The sequence below is a fragment of the Grampus griseus genome (assembly GCF_964374135.1).
Source record: "Grampus griseus genome assembly, chromosome: 12".
Classification (NCBI taxonomy): Eukaryota; Metazoa; Chordata; class Mammalia; order Artiodactyla; family Delphinidae; genus Grampus; species Grampus griseus.
In genome coordinates this window covers 19199566-19226343 of record NC_139006.1, presented here as the reverse complement: position 1 = coordinate 19226343, position 26778 = coordinate 19199566, and the positions used below count along the sequence as shown (strand labels likewise).

Here is a 26778-nt window from a genome sequence, read left to right as displayed (position 1 = left end):
ATAAATATTGTAAACATATTATATAAATACATAAATATTATAATAATAAACAGGCTAATCTAATCTAATCTATAGTGATGGAGGTGGGAGCACCACGAGTGGAAATTTCTAAGGCAATGGAAATGTCCCGAATCTTGATGCGAGTTGTGAAATGTGAAATAAAATGGAGTCACTTATGTCAGGGGTTTTACAATGGGGCCGGCAGGCCATCAAGGAGGGGGACCTTACACACATCCTCCCCTGGTGCAACCCCGAACTTCGGAACTGGTCCAAACCACAAAGATTCCAAGGACTCTGCAAGAACACCTGAGATTTGTCCCAGTGAGGAACTTATACTTCCCTCTAGTGATAGCCTTAGCGCTCAGTCACGTTAATCGAAGGCCAACTTCGACCTCCAACTCCAATTAAAATTCTTTGTAATGCAAACCTCCCCCCCATTTGCCTTTAAAAGCCTCTGAATTTGACTCCCTAGCAGGACACTGTTTGCGTTGCTACCAAAATCTGTGTGCCCGAATTACAATTCTTTAATCCCAAATAAAATTTGTGTTGGATTACTGCCTTCTAAGTTTATTTAGGTTGACAGAGTGCTGGTTATGCTAGTATAGCACGTGTAAAAATTCATCCAGCTGTACAATTAAGCTTGAAAATTTTACTGTATTAAATCTATCTCAATTCAAAAAATAGAACATTACCAGCCCCTTGACCATCCCTCATGCCCCCTTCTCGTAACTATTCCCCTGAGGACAGCCACTCTCCTGATTTCTAAAACCACAGAAGCGCGTGTGTTTCTTTTGTGAGGTAGCAGTTGGCTCCACGGTTTGACCGTGAAAATGAGGAAAGGGTAGGACACCTTGACTGTTAATTGACCCAGAGCTTTGGGGAAAAGATTAAGCATTTTTAGCATCATTTTGAAAGCCTTAACAAACATACATAACTTTTGACCTAGAAAGCCCTCTTCTGGAAAACAAATTTGAGGAAGTGATCCTCAACCAGAAAACGTCACCACTGTGTTGCTTGTACGACTAAAAAACCTAAGTCTCCGATAACTAGAGAAGTTGAATAAATTAGAGCACATCGGACTTAAAGCAATAGTATGAACCCACTGAAAAGGACGCTTAGCAAACATTTTAAAACAGCTTTATTCATCCCACGTCAGATCTTCTAGAAGGCCAGTGTCTGTACAAACCTGCTCAAGAGAGTTTTCTGGTCTCCTTTATTCGCGTACTATAAATAGAAATGTTGGGGGGGAGTGTAAATTAGCAAGCCCGAAGTGGAAAAAACCTGTCAGCCTCATATCCAGGTGTCAGTAATAAAAGATGAAATTGTTAAAGTAAAAATAAAAAACTGCTTTCTCTGAGGTATAATTTCTATGCCAGCCGTAAGGTTCACCCATCGTGAGCATACACTTTGATGCTTTTTGATAAATTTACAGTTTTTAAAATAAATTTATAGAGTTTTGCAACCCTCACCAGAATCCCATCACTCCCAAAAGGCCCTTCATGCCTATTTGCCTCGCTAGCTGTTCCCACCCTCAGCCCCAGGCAACCACTAATTTACTTTCTAACTTCTATAAACTGCCTTTTCTGGGCTTTTGATATAAATGGAATCCTAGAGAATGCACTCGTTTACGTGTGTCCTCTTTCATTTTGCATAACATTTTTGAGGTTTTTCTGCATCGTTGCGTCTATCAGCGTTCCACTGTATGGATAAACCACATCCTCTTTAACCATTTACCAGCTGACGGACATTTGGGTTGTTTCCACTTTGGGCCCTGATGAATAATACTGCTATGAATAGTCCTGTAAGCCTTGGTGTGCCCATGTGTTTTCACTTCTCTCAGGGAGATTCACAGGAGGTCGCACTGCTGGGCTGTCTGCTAACTTTATGTTTGACTGTTTTAAGAACTGGCCCAACTGGCTTCCAAAGTGGTTGCAGTCATTTCCCATTCTGCCTGCAGTGTCTCAGGCCCATTTGGGAAGCATTTGCAATCACACTGGAAGGTGCTCCAATTGGCTTGTGAGGTAAAGGAGGCAGAGGGCAACACGGCACATGCGCGCGCACACAAACACAGTAACTATCCAAAATGGGCAATTAACAAAGCACCCCACAGAAAATGAAGAGCCCTCCTGTATGCCCAGGTTCTGCATCTGCGAATTCAACTAAGCGTGAATCGAAAAACCTTGGGGAAAAAAAATTCCAGAAAGTTCCAAAAAGCAAAACTTGAATTTGCTGTGCCCTGCCAACTATTTACGTTGTATTTACATTTACACTGTTTTTACATAGCATTTACATTGTATTTATAACTGCTAACATAGCATTTAAAGTGCATTAGAGATGATTTAAAGTATATGAAGGAGGCTGTGCTGGGTTATATGCAAATATTACACCATTTTATGTAAGAGACAAAATCCATTCATGGATTTTGGTATCTGTGGAGGGTTCTTGGAACCAATTCCCCAGAGATACCGAGGGACGACTATACAGCAAGATCTTAGTGAAGGGGGTCAAGAGGGGAGGAAGGAGCCTCTTTCTTCCCCCTTCGGCTTTTCTTCTATCTCTGAGCAGGATCCCTCACTGACCCCTCCCAGCCCCCTCCTGGAAGATAACCCCATCCTCAACACTCAGAGTTACCATGGTTCACGAGTTTTCGGAGGTCCCCTTGGCCTGTAAAGAGCTGCTTTCAGGGACTTATCCATAGAAGACGGCTTGGGCAGCGTTCCCGGAAACCCTGCCCTACGCAGACACAACTACACATCCCGGAAGCTGATAAGACAAACCTCACGGGGTGGCGCTGAGCCGAACCCATCTCGCCAGACACCACCACGGCCCTCGTTTTCCAACTCCGCGTGGAGCGAGGTCAAGCCACTCCCATCATCTCGCGAGAGCCCACTGTGGCCCTCACTTCCCAGCTCCGCATGGGGCAATGTCGCCCGCTCCCATCATCTCGCGAGATCCCACCGTGACTTCGCTTTTCAACCCCCACGTGAGGTGATGTCAAGTCACTCTCATCATGTCGCGAGAGCCCACTGTGGCCCTCGCTTTCCAACTCCACATGGGGTGCTGTCACATGATAGTTTGAAATCAGCGAAGGGAGTGTTTACACCACAGAAACTGGCAAATACCACAAAGCAGGGCTTTTGCTCCCGGAGCCGGGCGTTAAACACTAACCAGCACAGCACTGGCTGACACTGCAGCGCTCCTGCAGGGCCTGGCAACGATGAAATCACAAGATCGGAAGACCCAAGAAGGGATATTTTAGCTCTGATGAGGTCACGTGCCCACAGGAGACCCTTAAAACATGTTCAAGTGAAAACAGCCAAGTCTTTGCTTTAAGAAGAAGGCCCCATAGTGTGGGCTTTCCAGGTTGCAGAGGCACAAGAGGTAAAGCTGGAGAACAAGCAGGAGGCCAGATCTCTGGGGAGAGGGGCTGAGGGAGAGAAGCGGACAGAAGCCCCCTCCCCGCTCATCCCCTTAGGAGACACTGGAGAGGACCGGAGTGACTCACAGCCAGAATTCGCTCTGCTACACGCCTGGGCAGAGAAGCCCCGGTTATGAATAGGCCTGACCTGAGGTTGCTGCCCTGGCCACTGCCCTCCCCGCAACACTTCCCATCTGGCTCAGGCCCGCCCAGGTCAGTGGCTGCTTCCCAAGAATCGCCCTCAGCTTCAAGGCTCTAGGGGGGATCCTGGCTGACGGTCTGGGTTGTCCTCAACCGGGCTGCTGGCAGGCCCAGGGGTCCAGAGCACATGGGGGAAACGAGAGAGCTCAGTCTCGGGCCTTTCCTCCTCCTGTCTTGCCCCTCAAGGGCACTAGGCCAGCCCCACTGACCCAGGGCCAGGAGCCAATCCTACTGGGGTGGCTTTGTCAAGCCTTAATTTAAGCAAGTGTTCTTATCACCACATTCTCATCCCGGCCTGAAACTCACACCTGCCTCATCAGCTGCTGTTTTGAGCCCGTGAGGAGGCCCCAGATGCTCCGAATTCGTGGGACAAAGTCTCAAGTCTCCCCTCGGAGGTGAGGGAGGCCGGCGAAAGGAAAAGTAACCCCCAAAGCCAGGGATGGTTTGAAACAGTTTTCCATGTAGACATGCTGGTCTGAGTGGCCCCACGGGGTCCTCAAGGCTTTCCCTCTCACATCTCAATGTCCAGCCCTAACCCAGCAACTAATCCTCCGATGACTTCACCTGTCTCAGAGAACAAACTCGCAAGTCTTTATAGTGGCCTACAGGGCCCACGTGGTCCCTGTCCTAACGCCTCTCCCCCTTGCTCCTCCACTTCAGTGAGGAGTGACCTGGATGCACCCTTCCACGTGCTGTTCCCTCTGGTGCACACGCTTTTCCTTCTGCATGGCTCACATCTTCAGCTCTTTTAAGTCTTTGCTCAGAGTCACCTTCTCAGTGATCCTGCCTTCACCATCCCATTTAAATTGCTGCATAGCTCCATTCCACCTCACCCCACCCTATCCCAGCACTGCCCATCATCTGATCTTACTCTTTCCCCCGCATAGCACTTGATCACTTTCCACCATGCTGTGTGTTCTTTGTTTAGTTTCTGACTCCCCATGCAGAACATGGCCCCTAAGAGGTTCAGCATTTCCATCTGTCTGGTCAGCTTATGTGGCCCCAGAGCCTAGGACAGTGCCTGGCACACACGTCTTTCTCAATACGTATTTGTTGAGTGACTGAATGGATGAATGATTAGGAGCGTGGCTGGGGAGGGGCAGCGCAGGCCGTTGCCAGCAAGTCTGCAGCGGGGATTGCTGACGTCCCCCCGAGCTGTCTGCATCTACATCTGTTATCATGGCCCACGTTCGTGTCCTGCCACCACTATTCCCTGGTGGGCGCCCAGGAAGTTCTCTGAGACTGTTTTCTCAGCTGTAAAATGGGAAGAGGACGGCCACATAGCCACATGCTTAATCACTGGTAACTGCTTTCAATCTTTTCATTTTCTTTCGACTCCATGGCCAAAGCCGGCCTGGAGGCCCCAGCCCAGGACTCAGAACGGGATGATTCACCAACATTTAGGGAGAACCTACACTGTGCTGAGCACTGAGATAGAAACCTTACACCTAAACTGCCCCTGGCCCCCTTAAATTCCTATGGGACCTGAAATTCAATTATCTTGAAATCCATTATCACATTTCATTCCCAAGACAGCAACCACATGGTTGGCGTCACTCCCATAGAGCAGACAAGAGTCTCAGAGAGGTTGAAGCAGTTGGCTGAGGTCACCCGGCGAGAAGGTCAAGCTGTTTCCTATCAGGATAGGGGGCAAGTAGGTTTCAACTCACATATCAACTCTGATAGATGCCTGGTTGTGTCTGGAGCGTTACACAGGAAGGACTCTGAGCTTCTGTCTGAGTGACAGATAAGGCATCCCATGTGACACCTATGGGGTGCACCCTCTATTTTCTTGTCTGGAGCCTTCAACCATTTGCCAGGTGAGCAATTTCTCATAGCTCCCAGATTCTTCAGAACACGGGCCACTGTCCCCTGGGAGTGTCCTCCTAGACTGCTCTCTGCAGCACAAGGGGACACTTCCCTCCACAAGAGGCTGACCACGGTGAGCGCAGCAGGCTTATGCCCTTCAGGGAGCAGACGTCAGTCCTGGAGCCCTCACATCTGAGCTTGGGCCCCATGCCGCCTGTTGCCAAACCTCTCTGGGCCTCAACTCTCCCATCTGTCAAACGGGAGCTCCAGTCTTTCTTGTCCACTTCCGGGGGGTTGGGGATGGGGGTGACACTAGCCCTCTGTACACCTGTGAGCCGTTACTGACTTTATTATGATGGCCTTCTGCAGCAGCCCTGTCGCCTATTGATTGACTGAGGTTGAGTCCCAGTCTTTTAAGTTCCTGGACCCAATTCCAACGTGTGTGTGCCAGGGTGTACGTGGGGGCAGGTCAACTCAGTTCTCACACTATCTCCCTGGACATAAGATTAGATTCCATGAGTAAAGGGCTCAGTCCCATGAGACTGCCCTCCCCCCGCCCCCACTTCAGCCACCAATCCCAAGCTCTGACTGTTACCTGTGCTTCTGACCAACTGGCTATAAATCAGAGGTTCCCACGAGCCCCTCCTTGGGTTAGATCAGTTTGCAGAGTGGCTAACAGAACTCAAAGAAACATTTTACTTACTAGATCACCGGTTTATTATAAAAGGATATAACTCAGGAACAGCCAGATGGAAGAGATGCACAGGGCGAGGTAGGGGGGAAGGGGCTCGAAGCTTCAACGTTCTCTACACGCACCTCTCACCCCCAGTCTCCACGTGTTCACCAACCCAGAAGCACTGCAAACCCCATCTATATATTTGGGACTCACAGCTTTCAAAACTCTTGGAATTTCCTAAGTGTGGAGAGTGATAAAGTTGTCATATATACACTACCATGTATAAAATAGATAACTAATGAGAACCTACTGTATAGCACAGGGAACTCTACTCAGTGATCTGTGGTGACCTAAATGGGAAGGAAATCCAAAAAAGAGGGGATATATGTATATGTATAGCCGATTCACTTTGCTGTACAGCAGAAACTAACACAACAGTGCAAAGTAACTATGCTCGAATAAAAATTAATTTTTTAAACGTGCCTTTTGTTATGTTAATGAGGTGACTTTTGGAAAGCCAAATATATATGAGATGACCAAAAATATATATATATATATATTTTTTTTTTTTTTTCCTTACTAGATTACCAGTTTATTATAAAAGGATCTAACTCAGGAACAACCATATGGAAGAGATGCATAGGGCAAGGTATGGGGAAAGGGGTGCAAAGCTTCCATGCTGTCCCACCCGGCACCTCCCTGTGTACACCAATCCAGAAGCTCTCCAAACCCCATTCTTTTAATTTCACTGAAGCTTCGTTATGTAGACAGGATTAATTGATTCAACCTCAAGGCCCTCTCCCCTTCAAGGGGGTGGGGGGAGGGTGGAAGACACTGAAAGTCCCAATCCTCTAATTCTGGTTGGTTCCCCTGGCAACCAGCCCCTTCCTTAGAGGCTTTCCAAAAGTCACCTCATTAACACAAATTCAGGTGTGGTTGAAAGGGTTTTGTTATGAATATCAAAAGACACTCCTATCTGGAAATTCCACAGGTTTTAGAAGTTTTGTGCCAGGAATGAGAGACAAAGACCAAATATATATTTTATTACACCTATTCCCTAATACTAAATCTTACTGCTAATAAGGTAAGTACAAGTACAATTTTAAGGTAAGTACAAGTACAATTATAAAAATGGTAGTGCAATACCATTTTCACCTATCAAATTGGCCACATGGAAAGTCTGATATTACTCTGTGTTGGTGACGATACTGGGGAACAGGCAATCTCATACACTGCTAGTGCAAGTATGAAGGGCAGCATCTACTGAAATTTTCAATGTATATTTCCTTTGATCCAGCAAGTCCACTTCTGTGGGCAATTCAGAACCCTCTCTAGAATAAGGGTCAGCAAATTATTTACTTTTTTCCCAAAAAGGGAGAAAATAGTTTAAGCTTTGGGCCATGTGGGAGATGACCAAATATATATTTTTGGTCTGAATGACCAAATACGTATTTTTCTTCGTAAGTCGCAATATTGCACCCAGCTCAATAAAAATCTCCAAATGCTTTGCACATCAGCTGGCTTTGACAGGTCTTCACCTCTCCCCCCACTTGCTTCCTCTCTCCCTAAATCACGCTCTGAGTGTTTCTTGAAGAAACAGAAAAATCTTGGCTCCTCCAGCACATCGCCTCTCCGCTGTCCATATCTGTGGTTGCCTCACTGACCCAGGTTGGCCACATGTCCCTTGCCAGCCACCTTACAGCCTGGTGAGATCCTGGCCCTTCCAGATGGGCCTCTGGCCTAGGGATGAGCAATAATATTTCTCTCAAAAGCTAGCATCTACTGATCTGTAGTTGGGGGCTGCCTGGAGTGTTGTATTGAGAAGGATCCTGAGCTATGGCTGAACTAGCAAGAAAGTGTGTGGTGATCGACTAGCAATGTCTGCCATTGGCGCAGGAATGGTTAGGAGTGGTGCCTGTGCCAAGTATTTGCCGTTTCCAGCCTGGTGCTTCGCCTGCCACAGTGAGGCAAGAGGCTGGTCAGGCTTTTGCTGGGAGGCTCCCCTGATTGCTCCATCACAGGGCTGTCTTTCTACCCCTGCTCCCTTGCTACCTGGAGTTTTGCTGTCTAACACAGCAGCCACTAGCCACATGGGGCTATTTAAATTTAAATTAGCTAAAATTAAATGAAAACTTCAGGGGCTTCCCTGGTGGCACAGTGGTTAAGGATCCACCTGCCAAGGCAGGGGACACAGGTTTAAGCCCTGGTCCGGGAAGATCCCACGTGCCTCGGAGCAACTAAGCCCATGCACTACAACTACTGAGCCTGTGCGCTAGAGCTGGTGAGCCACAACTACTGAAGCCCGCGTGCCACAACTACTGAAGCCCGCACACCTAGAGCCGGTGCTCCCAACAAGAGAAGCCACCACAATGAGAAGCCCGTGCACCACAATGAAGAGTAGCCCCCGCTCACCGCAACTAGAGAAAGCCCACACGCAGCAACAGAGACCCAATGTGGCCAAAAATTAAAAAATAAATAAATTTATTAAAAACCAAACCAAACAAAAAAACCTTCAGCTTTTCAGTTGCACCGGGCACTTTCACATATTCCACACATGGCTAGTGGCTACCATACTGGACAGCAGAGATACAGAACATTTCCATTATCGAAGAAATTTCTGTTGGACAGAGCTAGACTAGATCAGGGTTTTCAGTAGGCGGTGACTGTGCTCACCCATGGACATTGCGCAATGCCTGAAGGCATTTTTGGTTGTCACAGCTGGAGACGGGCTGCTACTGGTATCTAGCAGGTAGAGGCCAGGGACGCTGCTAAACATCCTACAATGCTCTGGACAGTCCTCCCACCACAAAGAATTACTCAGTCCCAAATGTCAATAGTGGTGAGGTCAAGAAACCCTGGTCTAGAAGAATCATGTCAAGTAGAGAGGAGCGTTAAGGGGAAAAAAGGGCAAAATAATCTTGCTTCAAACAATAAATAGATGTGATATAGAAAGAATTGAGAAAATGAGTCAACCCACTGTTGACAGAAGAATAAGAGAAGTCATTCCTGGACCCATCGCCACTTAGTGGCTCTGTGACCCCAGGCAAGTCACTAACCCTCTCTGATTCTCTTTTCTCCTGGAGAAAACTGGAACAGTATGATGCCCCCTCCTGGACTGTCAATGGATTAAATGAGATAATTAGTTTGAATAGGCTTTGTTATCTGTCCCCGTGGAACAGTGTTGCATAATTGGTTATCTTAGCTCACGTTGTTTATTAGACCAGACTAAATAAACAAGTCTCTGGCAGCAAGGCACCTAGTCCCACTTTCATTTCACGCTGCATGACCTTGGGTCACTTAAGCCTCTGAACCTCACTTCCTGATCTGTAAAATGGGACTAATCACTCATGCCCAAGCTTACAGCAATATCCAGTGTGAAGCAGACATTTAATCCCAGTAAGCAACCATCTCTCCCTCTCAACTCGACAGCTAATCTGGTTGCCCTCCATGAAACTGAAACTCAAACCCCAGCTGGTACCCAAGAAACAGCTGAAAATGCACGCACACAATCTTTTATGGGCAGAGATGAATTCCCCTGGGACCCCGGACCTTGAAATCCCTGACTCCCTGAGCGTGAGTGCTGGCCGAGTATCTGGTAAATCCACCTCACCGATTCTCTAAGATCTTTCCTTTACTGCCAGAAACTGTACTTCTTCAAAGTATTTAAGTATCAGGGAGAAGCACAGTGTAGAACAGGAAAGGAAAATTACGGAGCTGGGTCAGTCATGACGGGGCCGGGGGAGGTGATTCAGGTGAAGCTGATGTTGGCTCTGGGTCCTTTAGAATGACTGGTGTACGCATGCGCGCGTGTGTGTGTGCGTGCATGTGTGTGTGCATGCGTGTGTGTGTGTGTGTGTGTGAGAGAGAGAGAGAGAGAGAGAGAGAGAGAGAGAGCGCGCGAGAGCGAGCGCGAAGGGAAGGGGAGAGACTGACTTCTGCCTTGATGGTTATGAGATATCGCAGCAGCTCTCATCCCAATGAGCTTGTTTGTGTAATAAAGTTCATTTTTGTTGAAACTAGAGCTGAGATTTAATCCTTTCGTTTGAGGCTTGGAGGATGATGGTGGAGAAGGTTTTGGGGGTGGGGGTAATAGGAAAAATTGGGTTATCATTCCTAAAATGGGGAGCCCCAGGCTGTCTCCTGAATGCCAAACTGGAAGGCAGGGGCTGTTCTAAGCCCAATGCCGTCACTGCAAATCTGTGTGTCCTTGGGCAAGTTGCTAACCCTCTCTGTGCCTCAGCTGCCCAATCTGTGAACGGGTGAGGCTGGATTTGACAGCACCCGGGGGGGGGGGCCTCCACTTGCCGACTTTCTCCATTTTTCAAATAATTAAATTTCACATAGCTTAAATATTAAGGATACCGTGAAAAGACATGGAGGAAACTTAAATGCATGTTACTAAATGAAAGGACCCATCTGTAAAGAGTATGTACTGTAGACTCCAACTATATAGCATTCTGGAAAAGGCAATACTGTGGAGACAGTAAAACAATCAGTGATTGCCGGGGGGTTGGGGGGAGAAGGGGATGAACAGGCAGAGCACAGAGGGTTTTTAGAGCAGTGAAACTACTCTATAGGATACCATAGTGATGGATACGTATCGTTATGCATTTTCCAAATCCACAGAATATACACCACCAAGAGTGAACCATCACAGGCACTATGCATTTGGTGATAATTACGTGTCAGTAAAGGTTCATCAGTTGTAATAAACATCCCACGCTGGTGGGGAATGTCACCACGGGGGAGGCTGTGAACGTGGGGACGGGGGTGTATGGGAATCTCTATACCTTCCCCTCAATTTTGCTGTGAATCTAAAACTGCTCTAAAAAATAAAAGTTATTAGTTAAAAACATTCAAGGATATGCCATATACCACAGTCGCCATACAGCGACTAACCACCTGCTTAAACCAGCCCATTCAGACGGTCGTTTGTATCTCCTACGTAAACCAGGAGCCGCTGAAGGGCTGTGTCAACAAGGCCTAGAAGGAACCTAGCCAGAGTTCCCAACCTTTTGGCCGTGCCGGGAGGTTCTCTCCTTTACTGCCAGAAACTGCACAGTAAAGTTTCTGTACAGCTGGGGGCTTCTCATCTCATCTCACAAAGCCCCCAGAAGCGCTTGGTCTTGCCCCTGGCTGAACACGGGCCTCATGAAATTTCGCAATAATCAGACCCTAACAGAGGACAGTGCGTGTTTTCCACGTCTGTGAGACCATGAGTTTTGACAAGGTGGGTGCTAAGCAGCGGCCCCCTGGGGGTTTGTCAGCTCCCACAGAGGAAAGGCGTTTCTCCAGCTTTGGTGGCCACCAGACGTGCCCATCAGGTTTGAAACCTGTGAATTTCCGGGCCCCTTCCCCCCAGGACCGTTCAGGAGTTCTGAGATGGTCCCGGGAATCTTCATGTTTAACACCCCCCTCCCCACCCCACCCCCGTGAGGCCGTTGGAGGTAGTCAACGACCCATCCTTGGAGAAACGCTGCCCTGGATGTTGAATCCTGGTTGCCATCTCCAGGATGGTCTCACCAAGGCCCTCAGGGTTTCGAAGGCGAAACTAAAGCTTAGATCCCGGAAGGGACTGCTCCGAGGTCGCAGAGTCAGCAGAGCCCAAACTTGGCTATTCAAGGTGACCGGGCCTATGTGCAGGTGCCACCAGACATCTGCGCTGGTGACACGCAGCCCCTCCAAAGTCAGGAGACCCTCCTCCTCCTCCTCCTCTGTCTCTCTCTGTGTGTCATTATTTTCTAGAACTCATCCACAGCCTAAACTACACAGCCCACCCTGGACGTCTCACCCAGATACAGGAGAGCCTGAGTCAGTAGCAAAGACAACCCTGAGGGAACCACGGTCCTGTCAGACACAGGAAGCCCCAGCGGGCCCCTCGGCCCCCCTGAGCTGGTTCACTGAGCGGGCCAGGCATCTGCTCGGCCGGCCGCAGAGTGAAAGCGGCAGTGCAGTTCTCCCGGCCCGGTGGCTCGAGGCCAGACTGGAACCGACTGGACTTTCCCCTCCCGGCCACCTCTACGGAGAAGCCTCACCGAGGCCGTGGCCCTGAGGCCTAACTCCAGGGAGGGAGCTCCATGTGAAGACACAGCCCCTCCCCACTGTGCCCACTGCCCACACCACTCACCGAGGCCTGTGCCACTTCTCCATTCAAAGAAATGCCCACAACGGGCGAGCCACAGAAAACACCTCCTCTCGGACAGAGGATCCCTGTGAATTCACTGGGCCACGTGAAACTCAAACCTCCGTCCACCAGCCCCTTCCCTGCCCCCCATGCTTATTTGGAATAAATGGAATAAAAAACCATTACAATCAAGGCTTAGACTCAACAGCGTTGGAAACGTGAAAGCGGAAGCGTTTGGCTTCCTCACCATCAACTGACACCCAGTTAAGCAGAAACCACTGGTAGCTGAGGGAAAATACGAACCCCTGCCGTCTGGCGGCTGAGATTCCAAAATGAAGGTTATCTCATGACTCTAAATATATTTAATAATTAGCAAACAGCTGGGGCCTGACCAGGGTGATCTTTAAAAGTATCCCCTCACCCCAGCGTTTGGTCATAAAATCCTTCCATGAAACACTCTTGTTTTCTAAGCAGGCAACCAGCCAAAGGGAAGAGGGCTCAGAGGCCGAAAGGCCCGAAATAGATGGCAAGACCAGCCCCCGAAGTACATTCTGGAAAATTATGCCTATCCGCTCACAAGGCGCACACCGTCAAACCCAGCCCGACGGTACCTCCTCCAGCCGGGGCTGAGGTCACAGGATCCACTCCCGTCCGAGGGGTCTCCCCAGGTCCCAGCGCAGGGACCCACCAGGCCAGGAGAGCAGGGACAGAGGAGAAATGGCAGCAGCTCCCCGCCCGACGCCGGCACTCATATCCCCTTCCCCGCCTGCACCTCCCCGCCCTCCCCCACGCCAATGTGATAGCAGCAGCTGAGTGGGCAAGTCATTTCTAAAATTAGCCGCTGAGCTCCAGGTCTGGACAGGAGGCAGCCGCCTGGGGTGGCCGCTGACCAGGCAGTCGGAGCGCATGGACGTATTTGGTGGTGCGGGACAGGGGCGGGGACAGCTCCCGACGCCGGCGCCTTCTCCCCCGCCCCCCACCCCGACCCCACCCCCACCCCGACCCCGGCCGGCGGCACAGCCATACTCCCGGCCCTGCTCCACGCTCCACGCAGATAACCGGAGGCCACAGCAGCTGGGTGCCCGGCTCCATGTCCCGGCTGGTCCCGGGAAGGAAATAGCTCGACCGAATGCCGGTGTCTCTCGGGGTAGGGAAGATGCAGCCGCTGTCGCTCACCCGGACACCAGCCTGAGGTCTTTAATGAACTCATGTCCTATTCTCGACAACCCTAGGAGATAGGGTTTTCCCCATTCCCATGTCGCAGATGGGGAAACGGCGGCACAGAAGAATGAACCGACTTACCCAAAGCAGTGGAGAGCCAGGAATTGAACCCACGTAGTTCTGACCCCAGAGGGCACAGTCTTAAACAGCAAACAGGTTGCTCTAAAAGAGTGCTCTGTCCACTGCCTGCGTTACCGACTTGGCTCCTTGGACTCTTTCATCAATAGGACCTGGTAAGAGGCCAGATGAGAGATTCAGGCAAGGCTTTATTGGGGCTTATGCTGCAGCACAAGGGAGAGGGAATAAGAAACAGGTGCATTTGCTCGCTCCCCAAGGAGGGCGGGCTGATTCCTTAAATGAGGTGAGGGTAGGGACAGATCAGTGGGTCGGGCAGGAGACGTAGCTTAGCTGCACTGCCCACCCGCTCGTGGTGCCGTGCCGTGTGCAGGGATCATGCGCGCTGCCGGCTTCTGCTCCCGGCACCTTAGAAATAGCAGTTGGTTTGCGGCCTTTCTGTATCTTATTGTTCCTAATTACGCCAACTGCGCATGCTTGCAGTTAAGGTTAGTCCCTTATAGTTCCTCTGTATTCTGTTGCTGCAGAAGACGTTTGTCCGGGTGCAAACACTCTGGTAAAGGGCCCCAGGTCTCGGCCAATCTCACCCGGAAGGAGAGAAGTAGGGGCTTCCATAGATTAAGTATATCGTGCAGGTCCACACAGCTAGCAAGGGGTAGAGTCAGGACTCAAATCCAGGTCCTCCTGACTCTGAAGCCCACGGTCATCAGAACATGACATGCTGCTTCTCTGAAGAATCATTTCAACCATCAGTACCTGTTGTAACTCTGCTGTCCCCATGGCTGACTGAGCAATAGTTTTCCAAAGGAAACTATTATTTTCTTCTGGCTGTTGACAATTAGCGTTTGACAGAAGTTCACAGAAACACAAAGTAAAGCCAGCTTTGGAAATGGCTGTCTATACAATCAACATGAGATGGAGGAGGGGCCCCAGGGGTCCCATGAAGGGTGGTGTGGGACATCTTAGGCTGCACCACTCAAAGAGCTTGAAGATGACAAGTCCCCTTGACCTATCTTCTCCATGTCATGCTGGATTATCTAACATTGAACCATGAACCCACCTCGTGCCACGTCCTGAAACTCATTTCATGGTGTTTTTCTGCCTCTTGTATGTTTTCATGGCTGTTGGTTTTAAATGGTGGGGTGGATCTCTGGGCCAGGGGCTGGGGGTCTTCATAAGCTGAGACCTACAGGGATGGTTAAGTTAACTTGGATCTGTCTGCCCTGAGGGCCCCTGGCAAGTCTGCTTTATTCCCCTGGTACCCGTGGTGATAGATTTTCACCACCCAGGACAGTCAAGTATTGCTCTGACTGTGCTGATTTAGGGAAGCCTCGTAAGCAACATTTTGTCACCTGGCTGAGCATTTATCTTTCTGTCTTGAGGGTCTGTTCCCTAGGTGTGGCAGGAAAGGACTAGAAAGTGAACTGGCCCTTCTGGTGCTTCCGGTGCAATGAGCATGGCATCATTGGTGCTATTCTTCTGGGTGTCCAGGTGGTCTAAGTGGCTGTAGGTCATCTTGGGCAAAGACTAAGGGAATTGTTACTGATCACATCTGCCCTGGGGTTGCTAGTCCTTCGTCCTGGACACCTGACCTCTCCTTCCTCAGGTAGTGAGTTCTGGGTCCACAAAATGGCCAAGGGATTGTGACGATTTATTGGGACAATTGACTTCAGTCACTTGATTATCCTTAATTTTCTTTTCTGAGTGGGACCCTTGTTGGCAGCTCAATGTCTTTTGCCCCTTGGGGTGCTATTCATCATCTCCATCTGTCCTTTGAGCTAGGAGCCCCCCGCGGCTCCCTGGACCTCACCACACACTAGGATGACTGCTTCCACCCAGCATCTGATGGTTAAGTGCTGTCATCAGCCTCTTTCATTTTGAGGCTCCTACCATCCTCACTGCCATCAGAGAGCTGTGTGTGTGTGTGATGATAAACTGGAGAATGGTCTCGTGTGTGTCTGTCCATTTGACAATCATGAGAATCCTCTCACGTGACCACTGCGGGGACCAGCGTTGTATGTCACGGTCCCCTCAGGGATAAAGGGGAACTGTCTGTCTCTTTAAGTGTCTGGTACACAGTAAGTGCTCAAAAAATACATACACAATGAATAATCAAATGCATGGAAACTGAGCTGGAGCAGGTGTCCCAGGATCTGGTCTCACATCATGCTTTCTCTAGATGTCTGTCCATCTCCCACCAGTCTGTGGTCTCCCATTCACCCAGCACAGGGCCAGGCACTGAGTAGGTGCTCATGGGATCTCTGGAGAACAAAGTAACCAATGAATAAAAGACTAGCCTGCGGTGCAGAAGTGGGAGAGACTCCTGTAGAGGAAACCCCCCGACACTTGCCCTCTGACTGAGGTACAGAGATAACATGTCAGCACAGAGCCTGGCTCAATCCTGACCCCGGGAAGGTGGCCTCACCTCATTGGGCCTCCAGACTCCCCTCTGTAAAATGGGGATCCTGATCCCACTGAACATTCCAGAGTGTGTGGCCCATGCTAGATACTCAGTGGATGTTTGTTGAGTGACTAAATGACCAAATGGAGATCTGTAAAAGCTTTTCCTACCATCGGAGCTGCCAGCAGAGGAGAGCCGCCCCTGAGCTTCTCAGTGGGCCTGATACGGGAGGAAAGGGATCATACCCAGTAGGTATCCAGAGTTTAGCGAACAGATGTTTTAAATTAAGGAGTGCCCTTGGCATCAACACCTATGGAAGAATAGAGCACTCTTCTTTCACTCAGTGTTACCTTTTGACATTGGTGCATGTAAATGTGGTTTATTTGGGTTTTTTATTTTGTGTGTGTTTTTTGTTTTTATTTTTAATGTGACTGTATCAAATATATATTACATGTAACCCATGCATATAAACTTAATCACTGAGCCTAACTAAAGTAGCACTTGTTTTTTATTGAAGTATTGTTGACTTACAATAGTATCTTAGTTTCAAGTGTACAACATAGTAATTCCAAGTCTTTATAGATTATACTCCATTTAAAGTTATACTGCAAAAGGTAAGCTTTTTCGATGGCAACTACAAAGGGCAAACGTATTTGCTAAGCTTCTGTAGCTAAGCCTCTGACTGTATGACCTTATTTTACATTGAGGGACCAAAATTTACACAAACAAATAGAATGTTCATAATTCTGTTCCTTTCTTTTTCCATTCCTCCTTGGTCATTTCAAGACAGAGAAGTGAAACCATCAAATCTGTTACATAGAAACAATGAGGCAGAAGTTAGGTTTAAAACAGGATCAAGCTAGTAGCCCCTGATGCATCTTCTTCCATCTTTCACTAATATACACATAAGAGGCAGAAAATTTTGAAAATTCCCAATGCAGAAAACTATGACTGACAGTCAGGTAGAGACATATTTTACTGGCTATCAAATCACCTGAAGACCTGGGCATTTTACCCACATACCAAAGTTAAAGAATAAGAATAAAAATGTAAAAAACATTCACTTGGGATATCCATAAGTTAGACAAAATGTCTCCTTGCCATGATTATCTGCTCTGTCTCCCATTTTGCCCGTTAGGGATCCATTAGTATGAGCCACTAAGTCAATTTCCCCTCATGGGCTTTATCGATTACGTGCCATGTCCAAAGCTGCCCACGTGAGCACAGAGTGAAGCTTCAGTGTTTTATCTGGTTAATCCGATCCCGGGAGATGACCAGCCTGAACAATTTGGACTGAAAACGTTTTTTCAATCTCCGGTACCCAACATGGTCAGAAAGTGGCCAGGAAAAGAAAGCCTCTTCTTCAGTTCAACACCTGGTTTCCACCCAGGTAAACCAGCAGGGGCTCCAGGGTTCAGGAAGGCACGGTTTAAGGGGGAGAGTGACACAGCAGTGATCCTTAAGGCAACGTGGGAGGAGCCCTGGGATGTGCGGGAGAGCATTTCCTTTTCACTCTACAAGTACAGCCAAAGTCCCTCACATTTACCCTTCATCGGAAACTTGGGTGTTTTCGGCTAGAATGATCCTTTAAGATCATCTAATTCAACTCCCTTAATTTAGGGATGAGAAAACAGAAAACCAAAGAAGTTGCCCAGTGACCTTGCTCGAAGCAGGGTCCCCAGGCTGCTCTCTCTCCTCCTGGGTGCCAAGGGGTGACTGGATTTCTGCAGCTCTCAGGAGTGATCCTTGGTTACGTATGGCATCAGACCAAGGGCCCTATCACGCGGCTGACCTCTGCCTACGATGCTGACTACGTGCTCCATAGCTGGGGCTCCTGTCAACTATTTTGTTAAGAGCTTTTCAAGTCGGCAAACACAAATACATTCCAGGGAAACTGGATGGCTCCGTGGACCGTGGACCAATCGTGATGTCCTTCTTTCCTGAACCAGCAAGGGACAGGAGGTGTTTCCACCTCAAGGACAGAGGTACCTACCCTACCCTCGACCTGTGGACCTACAAGCAGACAGTCCTGCCCAGGTAGCTGTGGCCCTGGGGCCACCACTTCCTTGGATTTCTGGTTTAAAGTGACATGTACCATGGGGTCTCTCCTGAAGTCTTCGTGGGAGTAGGGATGGAGAGTGAGAGGCCTTAACTTCTGGGAGGGATGCCAAAGTCACCCAGGGAGTACATGGGGGAGCCTGGCACAGCTCCTAGAAAAACTGGAGACGAGATGGACCTCCCGGCTTTCCCAGACTCTTTTCTGGCACCGTGTCTTCCACAAGCAGGTAGTCTCCCAAACCCTGAGGCTGAAGTTGGCTGTGCTCCAAGAATCCATGAAATCAGCAGAAATGCTTGTTGGCAGTTCCCTTCCTTTTTTCAAAAAAATAAATAAAATCAGCCTCTGCATGAATTTCTTCCGAAGTTAGGATTCTTACAAATGAGTCACCTCCTGATGACCTAACAGCTTGATAAAGAAATGTAGTTTTTAGCTGGGGGGGGGCGGGGAATAACACAGCAAAGTATGTCTCTTTGTACAGATCCTTTTTATTGAGGTTTACATAAGCCATTTATCAACACAGAAAACCAGCCCGACTGCCCCCCAAATAACCGTGAAAGATGGCGAAACTAACCGACGGTGACACACCACACACAGGGCAGGTGACCGCGGACTTGAACCAGCATCTTACGTGGGATACGATTTCAAACGTGCACTAGTAAACGCATACTAAGAGGCGACCGTAAACCTCCACTGGCAAAATCGATGGGAAAAGAGATAAAAACAGATGGTAATTTAATAGGTACAATATCTAGACTTACAATATCGAATTCACTGGCTTCACTTGCTATAGCAATGCATGAGAGAAAACAGATTTATTTCTTCAAGGGCATTACACTTGCCATGAACAGAGCAAATATGTGACTACGTGGATGGCTGCGCAGCTAGGGCAACAGGGAGAGAAAAACATCAACATGTGAGGAGGGACCCCCTCTCACAGGGACCAGTCTTCACTCTGTTTCACGGGGACCCTTTTAACCACAGACAAGCCCATTTCCCAAACCATTTTGAAACGGCAAGGGGGGAAGAGTCACATTCGAATGTGCTGCTCCCGCAAGTGCTGTTTTAAAACCCAGCGGGGCCATTTCTAAAGAATGTGGAGGAAGCAGCTTCCATTTAGTAGTTGATGAATCAGGCGCAACAGTCAAATCTAGAGGCAATGGCGAGACCGACTGGGGGGACTTGGCACGAGAAGAATCAGAAATGATGCTCTGCAGGTGAACTGCAGCTCCCGAAGGCTGACCACACAGAAACGATCGTATCTACCTGCCCCGCTCGCTGGGGCCCCTACACGACACGGTGAAATCTACTTCACGAGGGAAGGACGGCTATACACTTCCCTGAAATCCTTTTACGATGGAGCCAGGGTAGAATCAGGCATTCAAGGAACCTGTCAACAAGCAGGGGGCCTTCGGAAGAGGTAGATGAAAGCAGTTATTTCACCACAAGTTCACTGTCAGATGTTACCCCAAGAAGTGCGCTGGCCTCTCAGCACAGATCAGAGGGTTAAGCTATTGTTGAAAACAGTCCATGGCCGTGAGAAAGGATGTCCACCCCACATTGCTATATGCTTTGTCTCAATTTTATTTTGTGGAAAAAAAAAAAAAACCAGAAACAGAAAGGACTGCATTTCCTTAAATAACAAACTATACAAATAAAAAGGGGCAGAAGCGGTAAGCAACGTTTCTAATGAGAACTGAAGGATTCAATAAATAATATAAAAAGCTATTGTGCTAAAATAGAACTCTTGTTATATATATATATATATATATATATATATATATGTAGTTTGGCAATCTTTATGCTACCCAGAAAAAAGCCAAATCTATTATAATTTGTTAAAACATAACAATTTAACAATAGAACTAAAAAAAAAAAAAAAGGCCAGTGCTTAGCTTATAAACCACATAGAATATGTACATCATGGAATATAATCAACTAAGAAACAAGAAGTTGAATTTCAAGTCCTTTGGAATATGAATACACAATTAGAAATATTTCTCCATTCCCTACCCCTTACATGAGAGACATTTTATATTAGGACAAAATTAAAATCGGAAGCATAGTTACCAGTTTTTCAGAGATGATTCTGAGATTTGTTAGGTATAAGAGAGTTTACTATAAGAACGTGAGTCATTTAACTCTAAAATGCAGGGTTTTCCTATATGGTTTTGATGGAATGATACGTTAATCCATTTTCTGTAGTGTGTGCGTGCTTTTTTAAATAAAGGCAATTTAAAATTTGGGGTGCTACATTTATCAGTAAGTGCTAACCCAGCCAGGCCAGCGAAGTGGCCGGTCACTCACGCCTCCAGGCCTTTGAACGCTGCCAGAGCTGGGCATCCCTGTTACTCGGCTGTCAGAGAACAGCTCTCTTAGTCTTTGAGGATGAAGAAAATCTAAAGGCCATTATGACTCGAGGAAGCCAAGAAGTATCATTTTAGACTTCAACTTTCATTCTTCCCACAGTAAATTTTTCAAAATGTGGCCGGGATACAAAAAATTCATATTAACATGAATTTAAGTGATTAATTAATTAAAGCTTCTCAAGTTAACCTGATGTGGAAGGGAAAATCATGTTAGAGCTTTAGGAAGAAAAAATGTTTTGAAAAGTAAAGCTCACTCTGCTTGGCTCAAGCAGCAAGCCCAGTCCTGTTACTGTAGGGGAATTACGGTACCTTCAGTGGGTGTGCAGCAATGTCCCCACCTGACTGACAGGGTGACAGCAGCCCACACCCCACCTCTGGCCTTCTCCCCCTCCCCTGATTGGCTGCAAGGCACACACACCAAGATGGAGCATCAGCTCTGGGTCCCCTGTGCCTTCCCCAAGGGTGCCGGATGACAAGCAGGGACAACCAGCAACATCATTTCTACAGAAAGTCCTGGCGGAAAGCAAACAGCCTCTTACAAGTCCAGCAGCTCCATATTCAAAACTAAAACTAAAGTCTTAAAATAGTTACTATTCAACTCTTCTTGTTATAAGGGGAAAACCACCCCAAAGCACCAAGTTCAACTGGAATTTCCCTGGTGCTTTATGGTGTAAGGAGATTGGCTTTTCCCAGCGAATTAACTCCTTTTTTCCTTTGCCCCATCTCTACCAGGATCCTGCCTTCTGTGACACCCACTCCATCCACCTCCCAGCATTTGTCACAGATCCCAGTGAAGCCCAACTCCTCTCCGGGTACAAACAGCGCATCCATTCCCTGGGAGGGGAGGAGTTCCTTCCCCAAGCATCTCTGAACGACACAGATATGAGTCCCTGAATGAAACTGAGAAAAATTACATATAAATTAAATCACACAAGATAAGCCTTATCTTACACCAGCACACTGCAAATTTTTTAACATATTTACATCAAGCAAAAAAAGTCCAACTTTGAGAATTTTCTTTTCTTCTTGATAGGTTAACATTTTGAAACATCAGAAAAATCAATTCCACTGAAAAGTCAAATGTATTATTCGATTGGCCCAACTATAAATTCTGAATGAAATAAAAAATCATCAGAAAAAAACACACTTTGATCTTCTTGAGAGTTAAACCACATTGTCAATTGGTCAATGATATTTTTTAATGGCCAGTGTGAGCCTTCAAACAATTGTTTTTAGTATAGGTACAGCATATTTCAAAGCGCAAATCAAAGCTAACTCTTGCTTTGAACAGATGGTTGGTTGTGGTCATCGCTCTGTCTATTTGCTTTTCCAGCTTTGTTGCTTTCTTGAGCAGAACGCTTCCTTTCTTCAGCGAGCCTGGACATTTGCCCCTTCTCTTTACATATAGAATTTGAAATTGTCATGTCCGTGAATTGACCAATCAGAGGCACAGGAAGTGAAACATTCACATTAGCAGTGAAACAACAGCTGATTTCTAGCAGTTTTGCTGAAAAATTGTACTTAAACATGATAGAGAAGGAAAAACCATGAGCCCCCATGACATAAGGGAATAAATGCACCAAAGAGAATGTTTTAGGTTAAAAAAAATAACCTTGGATTCCCAAAAGTTTTAAATTCATTCCATATATGGTGTAGAGCAGCTTAATCTATTATTTTTAGGCTTTGCTTTAATGATTCCTTTGAATCATGAAATCAAGACACTACTAACATAATTTTACAAAAATATCAACTTCAGTGATTTTTTCTGACAATGTGAAAATATCCCAACCAAATAAATCTAAAATAATGATAATACTTGTGCTCAATTTTGCCCTTTTAACACTCCAAATGTAGGTAGGGTCAAATATTAAGACCTAAAACAGCCACGTATACCAAGACTTCTAAACCAACCGACTTCTTTGGCCACGGGAGCACCAGGTGCCGGCACAGAAGGGTTCCGGAAGCGCCTTCCATCTGGCAGCAGAAACACCCCCTCAGAAGGGCTGCAGGCACGAGTTCAGGAGGAAGACTGGCCTCTCCAGGGCTGCCAAACCCCAAACACACACAGGGACCTCCCCCTAAAAAGCCACTCCTCCTAAGTTCACAGAGCACTTTTAATAAATCACATCCACGTAATGCTCTTCTCAGCCCTGTCGTGACCCATCAAACGTGAGGGAGTGTAAACGTTCACTTGGAATAAATTTGAGGCGAGGCGAAAGGGCTCTCGGAATATTTCCAATTCATTTTTCTTTTGCGAAGAAAAGACAACCTTATGTTCTACTTCAGAGCTTAAATGATATTTTTCAGAGATGCGAATCGGCGTAGCTGGTGCCCTGGGTATGGAACGTGAGACGCTAAGCCCGGACCCTCAAGGAGTTCATGCACCTTCTCCACGTGAGGCTACATCTCTACCCTGTCCAGCAGAGGCAGGAGGCTCAGCGATTTCTAAACTGTAATTACCCATCTCTGAACCACAGGTGCTGAGCACATGTGATGCTGCGATGGAGCCAGTAACTAACTACAGTGGTGACAGTGACAGTCAACCACACCTGGGGAGATGCTCACTTGCCATGAACAGCTTTTCCATCTCTGGCGGCTTTTTTTTTACTTTTTTTTTTTAAAACACAATTTGAATACTGTTCTTCCCTTTTAAATCAGGAGAATCCATGCACATAGTAGCCCCCAGCTTCTATACTGGAAACAGCAGATAGTAGAACATGTATGCTAAATTCCAACTAGTAGTTGAGATAAATAGTGAACCTCAAAGTTTCTCTTCCAAGGTAACTCCTATGAAATAAAAGGCTCTTTCGGTAATTATCCTCCAAACTCTCAAGATATGGTTTCATTAAAAAGGACTCACTTTCCCAGTGAGTGCGGCACACAAATATAAACACAAAGATTCGGAACCACTAAAAATACTGAGGACAGGATGCAGATGATTACGATGTCAAGCTATTTATATTGTTAGTAGTCGACTCAGAACAATAAAATTGCACTAAGAAAGGACAAATATGTGGACTCTGAAAATTACTGTTATTATTTTTAGTCTGATGACACGGAGGACTTGGCTGGGAAACACACTGGTTCTTATAAACCAGCACTTATTTGGGACATGAAACGAACCACGGGGAGAGGAGGCCACTGGGATCAGGCCGTCGCTGTCACAGAACCCGCCAGGGCAGAGAATTATTCGCTAATGACAGGTGAACGACAATGCAAGTCAATATACACAGTTAACCCATTCTGACACATTCATCTTCAGCATTCTTTTTTCAATAAAATTCATTTTTAAATTATACTAAAAGGTAAAACAGAGTTTCCTTCCTTGACACATCCGTTACCCAGATGCTTCCTGAGGTCAGCCAGAGGGAACCAGAGTTGCTGTGTCTCACGACCGCTTCCAGTCCAAGCCCGAGACGGGCGCCCGCAGGCGGTCCTGTGCACCCAGGGGAAGTGCACCGACTTGATGGTTTGAAAATGGCTGTGTCACCGTGAGATGCAAACGCCACTGCCTCTCCTGCAGAGCCACCGTGAGCCTCCAACCATCTACCATCTGATGCCTTCGATGTTGAGTGGCTCCCACGCCCTTGGTCCCAGCTGCCTAAGCTCCCGGTCAGAGGCAGGCTGGTACCCGTGGGTGCGGCACCCACAGGGAGGGCCCAGATGCAGCCCTTTCAGAAAACCTCTGCAGCTTTCAAGCCCCGAGACAACGAGAGGCTGGTTCTCAAGGGCACAGAGGACACCCAGCTGGTCTGCCATCCTGCCAGGACTATGGAGCAAAGACATCTAAACCCAGCCCGGGCTGATTATGGACAGAGCGTGGCAACGGTGGGGCGACCTGAACGGCAGACTGTTCGATCTCATCTTGGCAAGCCTGAGATACATTTGATATCGGATGCAAAAAGTGACACAATCAGTAGGAATCATTTCAAGTTCTAGGTTCATCTGTAACCAAAAGAAGTGTGTGGCAAAGAAAGAGAACTTCGTTTCTTCAGTAGTTTCGAGGGCGGATGGATGCGATCGTGGCGGGAGACCCTCGGGAGGGGAGGAGGCGCCCCCAAGCCTGAGGGTGGTTGCCACTCCTAGTAGGAGCATCTCAGAGTCCTGGGCCCCCCCAGCCACGGAGCACCCCGGAGGTGAGCGACTCCATCTCTCATCCTCACACTTCTCCCAAAGGCTCCACTTTGCGGGTCGAGCAGCCCACGTGGACTTCCCGGAGGAGGTGCCGTCTCGTGGGACCCTCCTGTGCCAGGGGTCAGAGGCCATTGCTGTTCCTGTGGCAGAGGGGCGGCTTCGAGAGCTCCACGACGGCCGAGCGGGATTTGTTGAGGAACTTGGGGGCTCGACGTAACAGCCGCTGGGCCTCGGTGAATGTCTCCGTCAGCTCTTTCTTCCACTGCAAAAACTCTGGGTCACTCTGAAGGCAAACAGAAGAGGCGGAGGAGTTGGGATAGTGTCACTGGATTCGCCGACACACATGGATACCTCTGGCCAGTCCTTGGAACCCCCTTCCCCCCAGAGAAAGCACACCCCATGTCCCACCCCGCGGCCAGTGAGTAATGGGGGGCGGGTCACGCAGGAACTTCCTCCAGGGGCCCCTTGCCCAGAAGAGGGACCAAGCCCTTCAGAAGAGCCTCCTACAACCCCACAGGAGAAGTGCTGCCTTGACTTTGTTGAAAGATCACCTTTGATCTCTGATGTCTAAAATAACTCGAGTCTAGAAAATAATACACGAGGAGTTTTGACAAATTTCAGAAGCGTCTTCACATGTGCAATGACGTCATGAAGTAATTAATGTTTTTCCATCAACTACTAGTTTATCTCTCTAAATATGCTCTTTACAAGCACGTATACACACACACACACACACACACACACACACAGTAGAAAAGTGTTGAAGTCGTGAAGCAAACACGTCTTTGTATTTACTACTGCTTTATCTCTCTAAATACGCTCTTTTCTCATCCCCCCACCAAACATCCCCCCACACCCCAGGAGAAGTGTTCAGGAATTAAGCTCGGGGTACAATAGAACTTTGGGGAGAGAAAGATGGCATTTCCCCTGTTAAGAGTTACTTGGGGATCTTATGTTTATTTCAACACACAAACCTCAGCTTCAAACATGCTGAAAGATCAGATCAGATCTGGAAAATTGTGGAACAAATAAAATTCAAGGCTCCTATTAAATACTGGATGGTTTCCAGATAGGGTAATCACGTTATTTCCTGTCCTTCCTCCTGCCATTTTCTAAGAGACACTTCTTTTAAAATAACTGTTAATTTGCTGAGATCCTTGTATCTTCCAACTTTCTTGCTAAGTTCGTGAGTGATAAAGCATGGAGTAAGAAAATGTTTGATAACCAGGCAGGCACCTTTGTTGAATGTTTATATAATTGTTCTAACTTTCACCTCTGGAAAAAATACAAATAAACACTCACCTCACACTGCAAGACAAATTGCTTCCCTCCTTTTATCCTCAACAAAATGCACTTTTTGTCTTTAATCTGAGTTTCTTCCACAGACACGATCTGTTCCATTGTCAGTAAATTTTGCTGACCGTAAAAATAAAAGATGATAAGTTACTTCACATTATTGCATGACTTTTTAAATTAAGTTAATAAATAATACTGAACACTACCAGCTTAGAAAAAGTAAAGAAAAAATATCAGCATCTTTCTTTCTTTGATGATATTCTAGAAGTGGGGGGAAATGACTACAAAAGAAATGTACAAAAATTCAAAATGTAACATCTCAAAGAAAGCTGCAAAGAAAGGAACGTCTCTATAAGGCAGAAAGCAAGGCTGTTCCCTCGGCACAGTACTAACGTGGGGATGAGTGTGAATCACACGTACCGCTCCTGCATCACACACTTGCCTAGACATGATCAATCCTGCTATGAGGGAACAATGACGCCGCTACCTACAATCTACATGAGCGAGAGGTGTGTCGCTGGCTTTGAACCCAGCAGCCCAGTAAAAGTTCGGTCACGCTAGCTTGTAAGCAACTGATATTTTGATCACGTCGAAATGATGTTGTAAACACAGATGACGTCCTTAAACGACTGTCCTGCTGGGTCTACAGCATCACTGCTTCCGGTGAATGCTACCGTGTCTCTGAGCACCTTACCATTTTATGTTTTTTGGGATAAATACTCCAGGAATCCTAAATGAAAAACAACACCATCATAAACCCACGTTTTCTTTTTCCCTTACTTAAACTTACGAATCTACCCAGGCACGTTACGTAGCTTCGTGAATCACCGCTAAATGCTGACTCTCTTAAAACCAAGATAATTTATCATATCCAATGGTAAGCAAAAGAAGATTCTAGTTTTCAAATATCCTGAAAAGCGAGACAATTTCCTTTCAAAGTGTGCAACAGTGACTGACCAGTAGATAGCACAGTAAACGCATACTACGCCCAGGGCCAC

At 47.3% G+C, this 26778-nt stretch overlaps 2 protein-coding genes across 2 annotated transcripts in view; both read right to left on the bottom strand.

Moving 5' to 3' along the window:
• Window positions 1-12984, bottom strand: part of MYO18B (myosin XVIIIB) — a 234040-nt gene extending 221056 nt beyond the window's left edge. The window contains exon 1 of the mRNA XM_082667625.1: window positions 12840-12984. The gene's annotated coding sequence lies outside the window, so the exon portion shown is untranslated. The remainder of the gene's footprint in view (window positions 1-12839) is intronic.
• Window positions 12985-23160: 10176 nt separating this feature from the next.
• The window catches only part of GRK3 (G protein-coupled receptor kinase 3), a gene marked incomplete at its 5' end in the record, with an annotated part of 118604 nt that continues 114986 nt past the window's right edge, over window positions 23161-26778 (bottom strand). The window contains 2 exons of the mRNA XM_082668407.1: window positions 23161-24767; window positions 25787-25900. Coding sequence (XP_082524533.1) covers window positions 24606-24767; window positions 25787-25900 — 276 coding nt within the window. The 3' untranslated portion in view covers window positions 23161-24605. The remainder of the gene's footprint in view (window positions 24768-25786; window positions 25901-26778) is intronic.